The sequence below is a fragment of the Crinia signifera genome, chromosome 8 (genome assembly GCF_055691185.1).
Source record: "Crinia signifera chromosome 8, ASM5569118v1, whole genome shotgun sequence".
In the NCBI taxonomy this organism is placed as follows: Eukaryota; Metazoa; Chordata; class Amphibia; order Anura; family Myobatrachidae; genus Crinia; species Crinia signifera.
The window spans coordinates 111,774,636-111,793,428 of NC_139224.1; the positions used below are offsets into that span (position 1 = coordinate 111,774,636).

Below are 18,793 nucleotides of genomic sequence, written 5' to 3' on the forward strand. Positions count from 1 at the left end.
ATACATTCACTCAGCCAATCGGTGCACAGACACTCTACCCCCCCACCCCACACACAAACACTGAGTGCCCTGACAGGAGGCTGAAAGTTTAAATTGCAGCAGAATTTTAACTGGAATAATGGTTAGCCAAGTGTCATACACCATATATTTATATAGTACTATACATCATTTTAAATCACTTTTATAGGCATTACCCACTACCCAAAACCAATATGTTCCTTTGGTACATATCTGCCCTTCCCTGCCAGGTGCCTTTTCTACAGTACATTATAGGTTTATACACTATGAATATAGTATTTACATGTATGTATATTATGTATGTGTATTTTATGTATGTACATATACTAGTATCTCTTGGCATAAAAGTATATGTACATTAGGGCGGAGTGAAAAAACTGAAATTGAGAAATTCAAAATCGGCTAGTGTGGGAAAGTTGTGACTTGACCTGAATAAGAAATGTGCAAAAGCTTTTTGATCTGAGTCAACATCTTCTGTTCTGGCAAGAGGCTCAAAGTTTCACTTTTTTGTGAAAATTATGAAAACTGTGAAGATGCTCCAATCTAGTTAAAATTATGTCATGATGTCTTAGAGTGGTTTATTAATAACACTTTTGTTGGAAAGCTGCTCAATCAGAGGTGTGTCACTCAGGTGCCAAAATGGAGGGGTAATTATGTCTAGGAAAAAAACATGTTGTATCCCAATTGCACACTGAGTGAGAAAATAACTACATATTAATCAGATAATACAGAGACCTTGGCTGCATATATCTGCAGATATAGGGCTAAGCCCCCAGGCCGTACGTCAAGGCATCTCTGTCACTGGGGCTCCCTAATACTGGGTATGGGTCTGGGGTGTGGGCCCCTAACATGCCAACACAGACTGAGTACTCCAGGGCAGCACACAAATGAAAATTAGTAAGGGTTAATAAGAAGCACATAAGTGCTATATAGGGAAGTGAAAGTGTGATTAAAATACAAAATATATACAATGTGATAGGAAAAATAAGAGACATATATGTTACTGCTTATGGGATGGTTGGGGGGATGCGGTCATTTGGTCGAATGCATTATGGTCGAATGTCATTACATCGAATCCATTAGGTCGAATTGCTAAAAGGTCGACATGATTCTAGGTCGACATGGGAAAAGGTCGAAATGATTCTAGGTCGAAAGGTCATTAGTTCGACAGGTCATTAGGTCGACAAGGTCATTAGGTCGACATTGTCTAGGTCGACATTCACAAAGTCGACATGGGGTTTTTCACTGTTTTTTGAGCCGACATGTGCTGACAGGCGGTATTTCATGCCCTACCATCCACTAGGGCGTGGTGGGAGAATAAAATAGTGTGCCGAGCGTAGCGAGGCACCGTGCCCAACGCATAGCGAGCGCAGCGAGCGATGCGAGGGGATGCAGTGCACTTTAAACTGTGTCCATGTCGACTGTGTTGACATTCAGGTAAAAAAACAGTGAAAAAACCCATGTCGACTTTGTGAATGTCGACCTAGACAATGTCGACCTAATGACCTTGTCGACCTAATGACCTGTCGAACTAATGACCTTTCGACCTAGAATCTTTTCGACCTTTTCCCATGTCGACATAGAATCATGTCGACCTTTTAGCAATTCGACCTAATGGATTCGATGTAATGACATTCGACCATAATGCATTCGACCAAACGATCCCAACCCGGTTTGGGAGTGTGGTGCCCCCTGTGTTGGTAGGGCTGGTCTCCTCCAGGTTAGCACACCCTAACACTGTATTAACTCTTATTTTTCCTATCACATTGTATATATTTTGTATTTTAATCACACGTTCACTTCCCTATATAGCACTTATGTGCTTCTTATTAACCCTTACTAATTTTCATTTGTGTGCTGCCCTGGAGTACTCAGCCTGTGTCGGCATGTTGGGGGCCCACACCCCAGACCCATACCCAGTATTAGGGACCCCCAGTGACAGAGATGCCTTGACGTACGGCCTGGGGGCTTAGCCCTATATCTGCTGGTTTATTAATATACTTTAGCTTAGTAAAAGAGAGTACAAGCTTGTCCTAGTGCAAAGTGACTGACTTTGGCGAGAGAAAAAATCCCTGATAAATGACTCATTTTCATGGTTTCAATTTTGAATATGGTGTTTTCTCCGGAACGTATTTTTTTTTTTTTTTTGGGAGAGGATGCTCTGTAATTGATGTGATTAGGAAAAGAAACTTGGTTTAAAAAAAACAGGGTAACTCCCTTTTGTTTGCTTTTAATAGAATAGTGCACCTATGTGTCTTCTAATGTCCAACAAACTCTTTACTGAATGCTCCAGTAAGTTCGGTAACAATGCATTACACTCTGTTCTTTAGGTGCAGGATTTAAAACACTTCTGTTTATTGTCTTTATGGTGGCAGTTTATTTGTTTGAAAAACAGTCTGAAAAACAATTTGTATCCCCTATTCTGGTAACATGAAAGGGCTACATTATGGCATATAGTTATGCCAAAGATAAGCCAATATATTAACAGTTAAATACGTTAAAGTGTATTATGATGTAATAAACAAATACATCTAATGTTTAGTGATATTTAAAATAATACATTAAACAGTTTACACTGTTACTTGTAATACTTATTGTAACAGTTACTGCTTTTCAATAACAGACTGCACACAGTTATTTCTTATTAGCAAGATCTGACAACCAGACACTCTTATTGATAAGACACAATGGGGCAGATGTATGAAAGATCATTATGGGGGAGAAGGGGGATCAGCGCACGTTATGTGCACTGATGCCGCTTCTGCCCCATGTATGATGGAGCCTGCGTGCGGTATCGGTGCTGCTATCTAAATGATAGCAGGCCGAATGTATGAACGGTCAGCATCATTACTAGTGAAAAGGTAATGAGGCTTTTCTGTGAACTGTTGTATCACTGCCTTTTGGCTCTTATTCAAACCTGATCGCAGGAAAAATTTGTTCTCAAAATTTGTTGTCAAAAAAATGCTGCACTGCAGGGGGGGCAGATGTAACATGTGCAGAGAGAGTTAAATTTGTGGGAGTTATACTTGGTGCAGGGGGAGCACTACTGCAGTACCCCCCCCCCCAGCGGTGATGGGCTCCCAGGTCAGTGTAACTATTCCCTTTCCTTGGCACTGTGGGGCATATGTATCTGGCACTGTGGGGCATATGTATCTGGCACTGTTGGGCATATGTATCTGGCACTGTTGGGCATATGTATCTGGCACTGTTGGGCATATTAACCTGGCACTGTGGGGCATGTGTATTTGGCACTGTGGGGCATGTGTATCTGGCACTGTGGGGATGTGTATCTGGCACTGTGGGGCATGTGTATCTGGCACTGTGGGGCATGTGTATCTGGCAATGTATAATGGGCATTACGGTGTGTTCAATAATGTGTAATGCCTCCTTTTTGTGATGCCATGCCTCTTTTCCATGAGGCCACCCCCCTTTTTGCAGCAAGGGTCCCGCCCGTGTTAGGTGGGCCTGTGTGCTCAAAATGCAAGGGCCTATTTCTGGTCCCAGTCCGGCCCTGCTTGAGAGGATTCCTGTGTAATAGGTTCTGAGCCTAAGGGCAGTATTCAAATCCTCTGATTCGCCATATTTTCTGGGGAATCAGGCAATTCCCCGGGTTTACGGGGAATTTTCTCACTGGAAAAACAATTCGCCCTATTCAATGGACACAATTCTCTGCAAATGAAGAGCGAATGTCTGGCGATTCTCTGTTTGTGATTCTCCGCGATTCGCCAGTGGTTTTCAATGGGGTTTTTAGTGGAATTCGCCGAGAGTGTATTCAATGCTGAAGTGGAGAACTGCTTTCTCCAGTGATTTTCCCCGGATTCTCCATTTTACATTCGTCATCTTTTTCTGGAGAACTGGAATGTGTTCTTTGAAAATAAAGCGTTTTTTATTTTTATTTTGGTGTCAAAAAATCTGATTTTTTTTCTGTGAAGGGGCATGCTATTTTTATTCATATTTTCATTTTTTTTTATTTTTTTTTAAACAATATATATATATATTTTTTTTTACACATTCACCAGCAGGGGGCAGAGCCGGGAGTCGCTCATTAATATTCATATATTCACTGCACACTCGTCCCGATCATTACACATGCACGATCGGGACCAGTGTGTAGCGACTCCCTAACACAGCCCCCTGCCAGCTCTGGGGGCTCTCCCTCTGTCCCCCCACAGCCCTCCTTCACCCCCGCAGTGTCCGGCGCAGGCAGGGAGGCTTCCATCTCCCTGCCTGCAGCCGTCCCCCAGCTCCCCGGCGGCATTCGCCGGGGGGTTAAAATTCGCCGCCAGGGGCAGAGAGCCCCTGAGGCGTTGAATAGGGAGAACGGGCGGCTGCCCGGCGAATCTCCCTACAGGGAGAATTGGGGAGAAAGTGCAGCGAATCCTACACAGGATTCGCTGCAGCTCCCCAGAGCAAGCATTGAATACCTGCCTAAATCAAAAATTTGAACACTGTCCTTAGAAAATCAGACTCTTTAATGAATCAGTTGCTCTAAAACAGCAAACCAAGGGGAAGCATCCCCAATCAAATAAACAAACTGAGAACTCACACCAATTTTCGCATTTTGGTTTATGAAGCCACCAAAGGAACAGCTGGAGTGTCTGAAGAGAAAGCGTCAATAACTATTAAGATGCGTACACACGTACTGTACAGATTTTTCTGTCTGATCTATCTGGTGAGAACAAAAACCTGGAAATGTATGGGAGCAAAAGACAATCAAAAAATTGTTCCCAAACACATGAAAACAGACAGTGATAAGTCAGACAAATTGTTTAAATCATTCTGATATAACTCATGTATCAAAGCATATATTTGGGTGGAAATTTTTGATTGTCATATGCTCCCATACATTACCAGGTTTTTTTTCCCACCAGATAGATCAGACAGACAAATCTGTACGTGTGTACGCACCTTTAGTCTTGGGTGCGGCCTGGACCAATGAAGTTAAATTTGGTATTGAAGAGCTCTGGAGTGGATCCTTGCAAATGGTATGGCCTTGGAAGAGGCCACCATCTTCTCCAAAAGTCTAATGCATGTCTGGATTGACACCCACCATGCAATGCAGCAACAATCCCACAAAGACTGCACTCTCTTCTGGAAGACACATTCTAACATTAGGTACATTTAATGTAGCCGGCGAGGGGGTTTTTATGGCGAGGATGACTTGTTTCCAGTGAGGAGGTGTGTTGAGTACTGAGGGCGGGCTGTGACGGTGAACAATAGGCACTGCTCTCCATCATCTCGTTTGCCTGTTAGGCATTGAATATACCCAATTGTGTCCAACAGCATTTCTGAAAAGAACACGTACTGGCTTCAGCTGAAACTTTGGGAAATGTATGATTCAGTTGTGCTCCTCCAAAGTTTCAATTACAACCTGCAAATAAAGGATGCACTGTATACTGGCCCTTGCCTTAATCAGTAAGCCATCTAAGTTAGCGAGAATGATAAAACTGTCTCCATAACTAAGCAACGAGCCTACTATAGCTTTAGTAAAAAAATTATTGAAGCCATATCAATCTCAAAGAACATGACCAGAAACTGGCTATGTCAATGACTGATCACAAACCTGAGAGATCTGTGGTTCCCTGCCCATATTGGTACATTTACTGTATACAAACATCTTGATGTCCCACAATACTAGGAATTCCACACCTTTTCCTGAAGCAATGAGCACAGAGATTTCATTTTGAAAGTGTTTACACATAATGATGGTTAAAGACTTTGGGATTGAGCACTGGACAAAAAGAGGTATCTAGTTTTTGAACAAAAATAGGTTGGAGTATGACCTCCAACCATTCTTGACCCTGCAGCAATGGAACAGTGATAGCATTGTCTGTTGTAGAGCCTCTTTTGACCAGATATATTTTTGTTACAAGTAGAAAATAATCTGTGCGGTTGAATACCTGCAAAGACGTATAATGTATCTTCAGGACACCACATTTCTGACCAAAGATTACAAGGATGTTTTGAACTGAAGCAGATGGGTCCTACTACCAGAGGGCTGGAACGTTACACTGAAGACTTATCTTGGGGTTATTTCTGAATGTCTAGTTGTCATGCAATCCATGTCATTTCCTTTTCTCTAGGCCCGCGACTGACCCCTGGAGAAAATAGCCTGAGAATTTCCAGTGAAAAAAACGACGCGTTTCGCTGGGACTAGATGCCAGCTTTATTTATGACCTTGATAAAGCTGGCATCGAGTCCCAGCGAAACGCGTTGGTGCCCCCCCTGGTTTGGACCTTCAAGTGGCATTTTGGACCTTTCCTGCTCAGACATCTGATCACTTTGTCTCAATCACCATACCCGGTTTGGAAGCTACAGACCACCACCATCGGGTCAATTCATCGGACTCTAGTTGAGGTTTAAGATTGGTCCTATCATCAACATCTTTTAGGACCGATCCCTCCAGCGACACCCGGAACAAGTTTTTAATTGGACTGTAACCCATCGGGACTCATTTCCACGGATCAGTGCAGGTCATATACTTTGGTTCCTTCCCCCCCTTCCACCTATTGGTCCAACCAGCACTTGCCCATATTTTACCTCCTTATTCAAGTTGTTATGAATTTATATATATATAATATATTTTTTATATATTTTTTATTGTGTAATAAATTGTTTTATTATGAATTTGTAGTGTCTATCACTGTCAGCGCTGCTTAAACCACACTTTTTTTCTTGCATCTTCTGAGGGTTTGACCTTCCCCTTACATAAGCAGCCGCTTTAAGAAAACAGCTTTGGTATTAGCGCTCAATTTTTTCAACCCAGGTTGGATCTCCTATTCACCAATCATGGGTCTCTAGGAAGCTACCCAATTTGCTCATACATTAAGATTGGTGTGGCCCTTATGCAGGATTCACGCAGACCCCCTCCTCTATGGCAGCACAATGGACTCTGGCTTTATACAAGAGCCTACCATGCATCCAATGGTCTTTGGGAAAATGGCATCCATGTCTTTTTGCCAGGGACATATATAATGTGCATGCAGAAATCACTGGGAAAAAGCCACCTTGTTCTGTAGCGCTGCACACCATGCACACATAATAAATACATTTCAATGAAATGGTATATATGATTGCAATGTTTTTTAAACATTTTTTTAATCTTGTCATTTTTTTGTAAACATTTGACTAATTTAAATTTTTTTCCCCCATTGGTGTACACACTGTAGCTTCACTTAGAGCTAAGAACTTCCTGAAAAGAGTAAAACGTTTCAGATTTAAATAGTAGAAGAGGTTCAACCGACAAGTTGTTGAAAGAATGTAGTTGTTTTACAAATTGTGTTGTTTACTGAAGATCAATTATTATGCATTACAATTAGTGAATAGGTTATACCTCTCTCTACTATAGGACAGGATTACTGTAGAATGTGACCAAATTTTGGGCCAGATGTACAAAGCTTCAATAGTGATAAAATGGAGAGTGATAAACAACCAGCCAATCAGCTCCTGCCTGACATTTTTCAAACACAGTCTGTGACATGGCAGGTAGGAGCTGATTGGCTGGCTGTTTTTCACTCTCCATTTTATCACTTTTGAAGCTTAGTACATCTTTCCCCTTGTGAGATATACAATGCCATACCTTGAATTTGATGTATTTCAGCAGGTTAAAATTCTCAGCATACAGCTTGATGTATTCAAAATATTTGCTGTTGGGTAGGAAGTTGGGAAAATCATCTGGCATTGGAAAGTCACTGAGACACATTATTTCTTTGGAAACGTTGGTGACCAGGGACCGGTAGATGCTGGCTCTTCCATCCTCCACTTTATCCTAAACAGGGTATTGTTAAACTGTCATTTGCGCACACAATGGTAACTTTGTTTACATTTTCTTTACTTTTTTAAAAATAATTAATTGAAGTGTTGTGCTTACTGTGAACCTCCAGAGGCCTCCAACATCATCACTTCGTTCAAAGCAGGTGGGCTCCAGACCTTCTTCTAAACATGATTTGATAGCTCCCAGTCCACTGATTCCTGCTCCAATGACTGCAACAGTCTTAACCATTGTGTTATCTGCAGATCGAAGGAAACATTATAGCTGAATGGAGAGGTAATATATCAAACCTATAATAGATATAAACTACAGAAGTTTCTTATAACAACCTAACCGTTCCTAGCCATTATATACAGTATCTAGCAAAATCTAGTAAATTACAGAAGCTCATTGTCAGCTATAGGCAACTTCTCCAATTTATCTCACTCAAACTTTTGATGCTCCAATTGGACTGATCTCCTATTAGCTCCAATTATTTTTGATATTTCCCTAAAGCTCCAAACACACTACATCATTTTTTAACACTTTGGGTGTCAATGTTGCTGTGGGAGATCCTCAAAATATCTGTTAAAAATGCCAATGTCGCTCACAGCACACGTATTGCCATGACCAAAACAATGCACATCAAACCCAGATGTTTTCCTATTTAAAAGTATAGAAATCGCACATGTAATGTGGTGCAATTTTTCAAACTGCAACATGACAAAAATATTGCCCAAAAATAGACCTGGGTCTGGCTGGCGAGTTTCACAGAAACATGCACAAATCAGTGCGATCTGTGCATGTGTCTGTTTGAAAAAGTGTGTAAATAGTTAAAAGTTTAAAACAATGTTGGTCCTGGTTCCAGAAATACGGGAACAAATGTCTGAGGTTCCCTGTATTTACAGGGGGACAAGAGAAGTGAGGGTCCCCATGTATTTTGAAACCAGCACCGGGCTCCATAGTCATCAGGGTAATACCAACACCGGGGCACACTTTTTATGTAAAGTCCCCAAGCCCTCACATTAAAGGGCATGCCAGGATCTTATAGTTCATGCCAGGATGTAGTTGTAGTTCAACAACTAAAATAAAACAAACATATACTGTAGAAAGTATAATTTTATTAACATACATGCACTCACACATACATACAAACATACTCACCTATGTTGCCACATATATATGTCCTCTTGTCCAGTTGAAATCCATATGGGAGCTGTGGGGGGGGGAAATATACTCACCTTCTGCCAGTGTAGATCATGTCCTCTTGGTTCCAAGTATAAATCCAAGGGGTTAAAAAATAATAAACCAAATACCCAAACATCCAAACTAAGAAGCAGCAAGTGTGTTTACACATACTGCTCCTCTGCATAACTTGAAGTTAAGTTGAATCCCACTGACATCAGTCAATGGGTCTCCCCCAAGCCAATGAGGTGTGAGCCCCAGAGTAGTTGTGCACCTGATTGCCTGCTCACATGCCATTAGCTTGACTGCAACGTAAATTGAAGAAACAACAAAGGTTTTCACAGTGCCCCATCACAATGCCCCTGAGGCATTGAATAAAGAGTAGAGTGAGACACAGAGAGGGTATTGGGGAAAAAGAAAGAGAAAAGGGAGTAAGAGAGGGTGTCAAGGATAGAAAGGGTGAGGGACAGGGAGTTAGAGGGTGGGTCAGACGGGGAGAGAAGGGAGTGAGACAGGGTGACAGGGAGAGAAATGGGGAGAGATAAGGGTCAGAGGGTGTCAGGGAGAGAGAGGGGAGAGCCATGTAGTGAGAGATGGTGACATGGAGAAAATGGGGGACAGACAAGAAGAGAGAGTATGATAGAGTGTGCCAGGGAGAGAAAAGGGGAAAGACATGGATAGAGGGTGTCAGGTAAAGAAAGGTAGAAAGACAAGAAGTGATAGAAAGGAGGTGTCATGGAGAGAAAAAGAGAGAGATAGAAAGAGAGAGAGAGAGAGAGAGACAAAACAAGGTAGGGAGTGTCAGAGAGAGAAGGGAAGTGTGGGGAAAGAGGTGGGGAGGAGAAAGATAAGAAGAGAGCAGGGGAGTGGAAAAGAGGAGAGGGAGAGAGAGAAATGCCTGCCTCCTACATGCCCCCCCCCCCCCCATTTGTAAGTGCCTCGGACACTATGCAAATCTCCAAAGACGCCCATACATAATCCCTGCACATGCGCATATGCCCATTTGCAGAGCTTCACCATCTAACTTCCAGTACAAATGTACAGGTGAGTTCACTAATCAGAATCACCCCATAATTTACCCAGTAGTGTCACATACATACTGCCCCCCATAGTGCCATATTCATAATGCCCCCCATAGTGCCACATATATAATGCTCCCTGAAGTGCCTACCACACATTAATGCCCCCGTAGTGCCATAGAAATACTGCCCCGCATAGTGCCACATACATAATGCCCCCATAGTGCCACATGCATACTGCCCCCCCGTAGTGCCGCATACATACTGCCCCCATAGTGCCGCATACATACTGCCCCCATAGTGCCGCATACATACTGCCCCTATAGTGCCGTATACATACTGCTCCCTGTAGTGCCCCATACATACTGCCCCGTAGTGCCGCATACATACTGCCCCCCATAGTGCCACATACCTACTGCCCCCGTAGTGCTGCATACATACTGCCCCCTTAGTGCCGCATACATACTGCCCCCCCGTAGTTCCGCATACATACTGCCCCCATAGTGCCGCATACATACTTCCCCCGTAGTGCCGCATACATACTGCCCCCATAGTGCCGCATACATACTGCTCCCTGTAGTGCCGCATACATACTACCCCCATAGTGCCGCATACATACTGCCCCCCGCAGTGCCGCATACATACTGCCCCCCGCAGTGCCGCATACATACTACCCCCGTAGTGCCGCATACATACTGCCCCCGTAGTGCCGCATACATACTGCCCCCATAGTGCCGCATACATACTGCCCCCCATGGTGCCACACACATAATGCCCCCATAGTGCCACACGCAAACTATGGTATGAGGTTATTACATTTGCGATGTCTGAAATGGGCCTATATTTCCCCATCTTTTGCCAATAAGTGAAAAGGGTCACCTCATTGGGCAGTATTCAATAAAAATATTCACGGCGTGCAGCGAATCCTGTTTAGGATTCGCTGCACTGTCGCCACTGTCCGCCGTGTTCCGGAGCCTCGCTGTCCCCCCTATTCAACGTCGCAGGGGCTCGCTGCCCCTGACGGCGAGTGTGAACCCCTGCGGCGGACGCCGCAAGGAGCCTGAGGAGGTGGCAGGCAGGGAGGTGGAAGTCTCCCTGCCTGCCCCAGAATGTATGTGGGGGGGGAGGTGGGCTCCCTGGGAGCCAGGCAGCACAGGCTGCCCCCGGAAGAGCCAGCAGGGGACCAGGTATTCACTACACCCGATCGTGCATATGTAAAGATCGGGTGCAGTGAATATATGAATATCTAATGATCGGCTCTCGGCTCCGGGCCCCCTGCTGGCTGCTCTGTGTAAAAAAAAATATATTTTTTTTAATTAAATATATATTCATGTGCTATAAACACATGAATAAAAATAGCATGCCCCTTCACAGAATAAAATTCCTGATTATTTTACACCAAATGTAAAACAACAACAACTTTATTTTAAAAGTTCACTTTTCACTTCACAATGAAAAGATGGCTATTTGCTACACGGAGACACACGGCGAAAATCACTTAGAAAGACGGCGAGAAGTGCACGTTGAATACGGTGATTCGCTTTCTGACCCAAAAAGCACCTTCCAACGCAAAAATAGCACAAATTCGCTGTGAAACAGGGCGAATTATCCTCATTGAATACTGACCATTAAATGCAGTATATTTTGTAGTTTAAAAAATAGTTGGAATTGTTATATTCATTCCAACACATTGGGCCTGATTCAGCATGGCTGCTTGCCCCGCCCGGCTGAACGCATCACCTTGCATGTGGCCAAAGGGGAGAGAAATCATTCGATGGCCGTTGATTTCTATCCTCATCGGAAAGAAAAGTCAGTCTAAACTGACTTTTATTTCTGTCGGAGTCGCCCGAAGATGGGGCTGGCACTGACGCCATGTGACATTAGCTGCTCCCCCTGAGCAGGGGTCGCCACGTCTGCGTTTCCAGGGGAACTCCAAGCATTTTTATGAGGATGCCCATAAAACGTTGGGAGTTTACTTCCAGCTGCCCCGTGCCTGTCCCCCTCCCTCCCCTACCTGTGCGAAAGCCTCAGCGAGTGTGATACTCGCCAAAGACATTCACGCAGGGGGTCTGCACATGCGCAAATACATGCACGTGCAGACCCTCCACCATCGGAACAGGACCAAATTCAGCCCCTTCTGAGCCATACTGAATCACCCCCATTGTACATATTTATTACCCCCACATATTTGCTTGCAGTTCACCTTAATAAAACTTGAAATAAAACTACAAAATAAATATATGTATATGTTGACAACAAAGACTATCAAATGTTTGACATGCAAACATTGAAAAGGATTGATGAAATAATTAGTAGTGACATGACTTATTTTGGGAGCAGATGCACTTAGCTTCAAAAGTGATAAACTGGAGAGTGATAAACAGCCAGCCAATCAGCTCCCACCTGAAATATTTCAAACACAGTCTGTGACATGGCAGGTAGAAGCTGATTGGCTGCCTGTTTATCACTCTCCATGTTATTACTTTTAAAGCTTAGTGCATCTGGCCCACATATTGGGCCAATTACCATGGTAAAACATTTAGCAAAAACTCCTTTAAAAATAACTCCTTTCAGTTTTCCCATTCCAAACAAATCCTATTCAATCCCTGTTGTTTCTGCTGTATTGACACGTTGTCAGGTTATACCGTATAATTCACACAAATGGGTGCACACAACTGTACAGAAATAACAGCATTACAGTATGTGCCAAACAGAGCACAAAGAAGAGAATCTGCACTTTGCAGTTTCATAAATGACCCTAGGAATTGGTAACTTTGAAACCACATTTAATTATTTTCAGTAACAAGCAGATTTTTATTAAATATACCGTATCACATAGTATCAGGGACGTAGTATGAAAGTGAATTTTGGGATGTACCTATCAAAATGTATATGCAACTAAATAGTTTAGAGTAAAATAATGAAATGTTCTAGAACTAAACAAGTTTTTGAAGTTATGAGAACACTTTAATCTCTTGGAACATTTTTGGTTTAATGCCACAGGCGACATATTACACAACAGCATACAATGAATATATAATCACATTTCACTTTGTGCAGTTAATCATCCATCAGACATTGTTCACCAGCGAGATAAACTGTACAACTGATGACTTGTATTGTCTGACATTACTATCACGACAGTGACTTGTGTCCTGTGGAAAGTTTCAAAGAATCAGCGAAAATCCACCAGAATCAAAGTCTTTGTCTCCAGCGTAATTTTATTACATACTGTACGATAAATTGTAGTTTGCTGGAAAACAACTAATATTTCACTAATATTATACTCAGAGGCTGTAGCATTCCCCTATGTCTAAATGTTATATGAAATGGGCCTGGATTGAGAGAATAAAGCAGTATTAATTAGTAAAGGTATTACACATTATATGATATAAAAAAAAAAGTGTGTTGCCTGATACAATTTATATCAGGCAACACACTTTTTTTTTTTTTTTCAATTACTTTTTATTGAGTTTTTCAACATTACAGAAATAAAATAAGAAATAAAATACAAAAAAAGGGTTACATAAAAGGCAAAGTATATAAGGGGGCATGAGGAACATGTCAGGTATAGAACTCTATTCACAGACTTTTTTTAAATTACATCATTACTTAATATGTGAGCAATATTAGGCGGTGGCCCATTAAAGTACTAACACACATTTAACAAAAACTCCCTGTCCCAGCTTCTCCCTTTCAAAATCAAAACCATTCCTTTTCAATCCCAGCAGTTGGTACTGTGTCAGGTTATATATATATATATATATATATATATATATATATATATATATATATAGGTTATACTATAATTTATACAAATGGGCGAACACATATAGAAATACCTTTAGCAGCATAATGTGCCATGCACAGCATTTAAGTAGGGAATCTAGATTTTGCAGTTTCATAAATGACACTAGGAATTGGTAACATTAAACCATGGTTAAAACTTAAACATTATATGTAACAAGCAATCTTTTATTAAATATTTGGTACTTGTGTAGTTTCACGGTGCCACAGCCCGCGGATCGCATCGTATGCAAATAGCATGCGATTTGCATATTATTTGCATACTATGCGATTTAGCACACCCCCACTATCCACGTCAGCCCTATGCGCAGCGAGTCCCACGAGGGGAAGCAGTACACATCCTCACGACCTGTTCATACCCACATCGGCGCGGAGTTGATTTTATGAAGTGTGGTGAGCACAGCGAACCACCGAGCCCGAAGTGTGGCGAGCGGACATGGAAAAAAAGCCCGAAGCATGGCGAGCACAAGTAAACCCTGCGAGGGGACATGGAGTACACATCAAGTAATCTGCGTCCCCTCGCAGGGCTCACTGTGTTCGCCACGCTTCGGGCTCGGTGGCTCACCACACTTTATAAAATCAACTCCATGCTGACGTGGATAGTAGGGGTATCAACAGGACGGGGGGCTCGCTGCGCTTGCCGCGCTTCAGGCTGACGTGGATAGTGGGGGTGTGCTAAATCGCATTGCATGTAAATCACATGCAAATCGTATGCAAATCGCATTTGATTTGCATACATTGTGATCCAAATATTTCACTGGTATGAAAGTGATTTTTGGGTTGTACATTTCAAAATGTAAATGCAACCACTTTGTTTCTCTAGAAGCATGAAATGTTCTTGAACAACTCAAGTTTTTATTTTTTCTTTGAAGAACAAGGTGTATACACATTGGGCAATTTGGCCAAGCATGTATGCAAAGCAATGAAGGGAAAATCACTGGATTTTCCCAGGGATCGACGCATTTCCATAGCAGGACCCTGAGGCTCAAATGGTAAAACTGGTAACAATGTTAATATATGATGAACTGCACCCCCCTGGCAAACCTAAACAATTATGCAAAATATATCATATTAAGGGCCAGATGTATCAAGATTCAAAAAGTGATAAAATTGAGGGTAGGGAGGCTGTGGCGGATGGCGGATGGCGATAGAAGCCCATAGCCAATAGGCTTCTATAGGGTATTGCCATCCAAAAGTGGCGATACCCTGCCCTGTGGTGACGCAGCAGTGGGGTTTTAGTACATATGAAAATGCGGTAAAATATTTAGGCTTAGTACATCCCGCCCTACATGTTTAGCAGGTGTGTTTGTACCAACATCTGTGTGAAGATTTGTACGCATTGCAGCAACCCAGTATGAGGATACATCTGTCATGTTGTGGAGTATGGCCTTAATAAATGTGCCGATAAATCCTTCAACCCTACATGTCACAGAGACTCCTAGAAATAGCAGCAATCTCCCTTTCTCCCTGAAGAGGATAGCAATCTCCCTAATTGTGCATTACTCACATTGTGTAGCTGTTTTACACATTTGGAAAAAAACAGAAGTAAGAGATATATACACATTCAAATGGGATCATCAGTGCCATTCCCTTAATTGGTTATACAGCACTGCACAATGATGCCTATGTATACTGTATATACATTCAGGGGCGTAACTAGACCTTCGTAGGCCCCATAGCAAAACTTTGTAAGGGTCCCCTATTTAGCAACTGATGGTAATAAATGTATAAAGTACATATAAACCTGTTTCGGGTTTCCCCGTCGTCAGGACCAAAATTCAAAAACGTTTTTGAATTTTGGTCCTGACGACGGGGAAACCCGAAATGGCGTTGACCGCCTCATAGTAAAGTTTTTTCTCACGCAAGCCCCGGAGTGACGCCCCATTTGTTTGTGTTATATATATATATATGTACATAGCAGCTGCACCCCTTGCACCTATGGTAGTTACGCCATTGCATACATTTTCATAAAGAGGGTGATTCAGCCTAGCAAGCAAATAAATGCCGCCCATCACCCTACCGAACGCTGCCTCCCCACACACACACACACACACATACACACACCGCCCTACTCAGTTCCTTAGCATGCGAGAGGATGCTCGCATGCGCCCGAACGGGAGATAAATAATGCGATGGTTGCTCACCATCGAATGATTTATCCACTGTTGGCTAAGAACAGTCAGCATGAACTGACTTTTTCAGGACCCGCCTTCCGCTGAATTCAGGGTGCGCCCTAATGTCATGTGACATCAGCTGCCTGCCCCAAGCAGGCACAGACATGCCTATATGCCCATAAAATGATGGGCAGTATCCTGTGTCCGCCCCCCCAGTGAACGAATGCCACGGCGTGTGTGAAATTCGGCCCGCTATGTGCTGGACTGAATCACCCCCAAATTCGGCCCTGTACAGATGGTGGGGGAATTTGCACATGCGCGTATTTGTGCATGTGCAGACCCTCTGTGTGAACGCCTTCTGCAAGTATTACACGCACATGGAACCGAGGGGATTCGGCGGCAGGTGGGGCAGGAGTTCGGCTTAATGAGCGGTACTGAATCAGGCCCAGAGTATCTGTACACAGGACATTTCGATTTGAAAATTATCAGCAAGCAGGGCTGTGATTCCAAGTATTGATACAGTCTGTTTTAGAGTTGAAGCTAGGATAAGGAGTGCACTAACAAGGGAATGCAAAAATAATTAAGTACAGCATGTGAGAGTCATACATGATTTCATGTACCAGGAATAACATTACCATAACCAGTGCAGTTCTATTGGGGTTTATGCCCACTAGCTATAGACCAGCACCACATCTGCAGTACTGATCTCGGAGATACAGTAACACTACTGTTTAAGTTATTATTATAATTTTTTTTATTATTATTTATTTATTTAAGTTATCTATTTACAATGGAATTTCACATTTCTCCTGCATTTATCTCCACTCCATAAATGTTTTCCTAGGATAACAGTTATTGCATTATGAGACAAGTACTAATGTTTGGAACAATTACTCACATTTTTGTTGCTCCTCTGGGGATCCCAGGTGTGTGAACTTGCCACAGAGAGGATGAACTGACTGAGATTAGAGGAAGGTAGGACAACGTAGCACAGCATGTGTTTCTCCCCACCCACTATGGGCATAAGTAACCAGTATGAAGACACACCCCTTATAATACATTGTCACATTGTTGTGTGTTAGGTGCACGTCCCTTCATTTTAAGGTGCCAGTGAACGCGAAGTACAATTTAATAAAAATAAAAATGTGTTATGCAATACTGTGACAGATCTTGATAAGTCTGGCATTGCTCCTACTTTATGTAATTGCGTTATTTACCTCACTGTAATCTATACTTACCCAAATCGTACGAGTTTAACGGTGACTGAGGCAGAGCTGTGCTCCATGCCTTGGCCTCTCGGCTAAGTAAAAGACAATTTGGTCCCCCCCCCCCCCCCCCTCATTGATGGCAAAACTATTTAAATCATCAATGGTCAATGGCCATCCTTATCGCTGGGAGGTATAGAAGGACGTGCAGCTGCCAATGATATACACAGTTGGAGGCACCGACCAGTATTGTCTGCGCAGCGCCGGGTGATGACGCCCATGTAACGTGGTGTCAGACCGGCCCTGGCACATACATACATTGGGGCTGGCTTCTAAGTAGTGATGTCACACTTTGCAATGTCTACCAAGTAGGCCCTACCCTCCAGCACTACTGAACTCACATATGCACAGCCCGGATTTCCACACTGGGGCCGCAATAACTGGAAATAACACTATGGTTTCTGGGGCAGCCGGATGCTATATCAAAAAATGGGAGCATCAGCGGGGGTGTAAGGCAAGTCTGTAAGGCACAGGGCAGTGAGCAGCCATGCAGTTGGTGCTGCCAGATGGTGTGTTCACAGTGCAAATGCGCTGTTGGCAAGGCACCCCTGGCACACACCTAGTTACGGCCCTACTAGGGTGGGCTGTGTGTCATTACAATTTTTTATTTCCTAGTGAACTCTTTAACCCCTTCAGTGGCAATCCCGAGAATTTTCCGGGCTGTGCCTCAGTGCCCAGTCTGGCAAGCCCGGAAAATTCTCGGGATTGCCATTTGTCACGGCCTGGACTGTCTGTGTTCCCGGCACTGACCTGGGTGCGCCAGTGGAGGGCGCAGGGAACTGGAAGCGAGGAGGCTTGAGATAGCTGGAGCTCATGCACGGAGACAGGAGGGAGATGAACTGCCGGGGACACAGGGGATTGGCTGAAACCTAAAGCGGAGGCGCGGGGTCTAAGCCGACAGTGGTATTCACCAGGGACCCCCGCAAGGGGATATGGACTTCGCTGCAACTGCCGACCAGGTCGCGGCCCTCTGCCCAGGTTCCCCTGTGGCTTTGGCGGAGTTGAAGCACAAGAGTCTTTTAACGGGGTACTTAAACCATCGATGGTGGTCGATGGCATTGAATGCTATACAGCAACACGGAAGGTACTTGAGAGATGAGTGATGCGGCCTGGAAGCCGAGGATGACACGGGGTTAACACAGAGGGACGCTGGAGATACTGGAGACACTTGGTGACACTGGGGCGGCTAGGGAGCCGATACCTGAGATCACTGGGGATCGCTGGAGCGGCTAGGGAGCCGGTACTTGAGATCACTGGGGATCGCTGGAGCGGCTATGGAGCCGGTACTTGAGATCACTGGAGCGGCCTGAGAGCCGAGGGGAGACAGGTAGGGAACCCACGGATAACCGGACACTGAGAGAGTAACCTGGGCTGCACGAGAAGACAGGATCACACGGCAGATGGAAACACGTGGAGACTTCTGGCAGGAGTGGAATAACCAGGACGCTGAGAGTAACACAGGTGACAGCGGACTCAGGAAACCGGACCTCTGGAGCACGTGGGGAGTCTTGACATGAGCTTAACGCTGGAGAACTCACAGGTAAACTGACGAGTTGTTCAAGACAAGGAGGAGACTGTGAGCTGGGTTTTTATCCCTCCAGGTGATTAGGGAATCAGACGCAGGTGATGGAATCA

At 43.7% G+C, this 18,793-nt stretch overlaps 1 protein-coding gene across 1 annotated transcript in view; it reads right to left on the minus strand.

The window, feature by feature from the left end:
- The window catches only part of LOC146026377 (dimethylaniline monooxygenase [N-oxide-forming] 2-like), a 39,882-nt gene extending 22,983 nt beyond the window's left edge, over window positions 1-16,899 (minus strand). Inside the window, exons 1-3 of the mRNA XM_083157001.1 lie at window positions 16,792-16,899; window positions 7,889-8,028; window positions 7,598-7,786 (exon numbers count right to left, since the gene is read on the minus strand). Of these exons, the coding sequence (XP_083013127.1) occupies window positions 7,598-7,786; window positions 7,889-8,020 (321 nt within the window). The 5' untranslated portion in view covers window positions 8,021-8,028; window positions 16,792-16,899. The remainder of the gene's footprint in view (window positions 1-7,597; window positions 7,787-7,888; window positions 8,029-16,791) is intronic.
- Window positions 16,900-18,793: the final 1,894 nt, after the last annotated feature.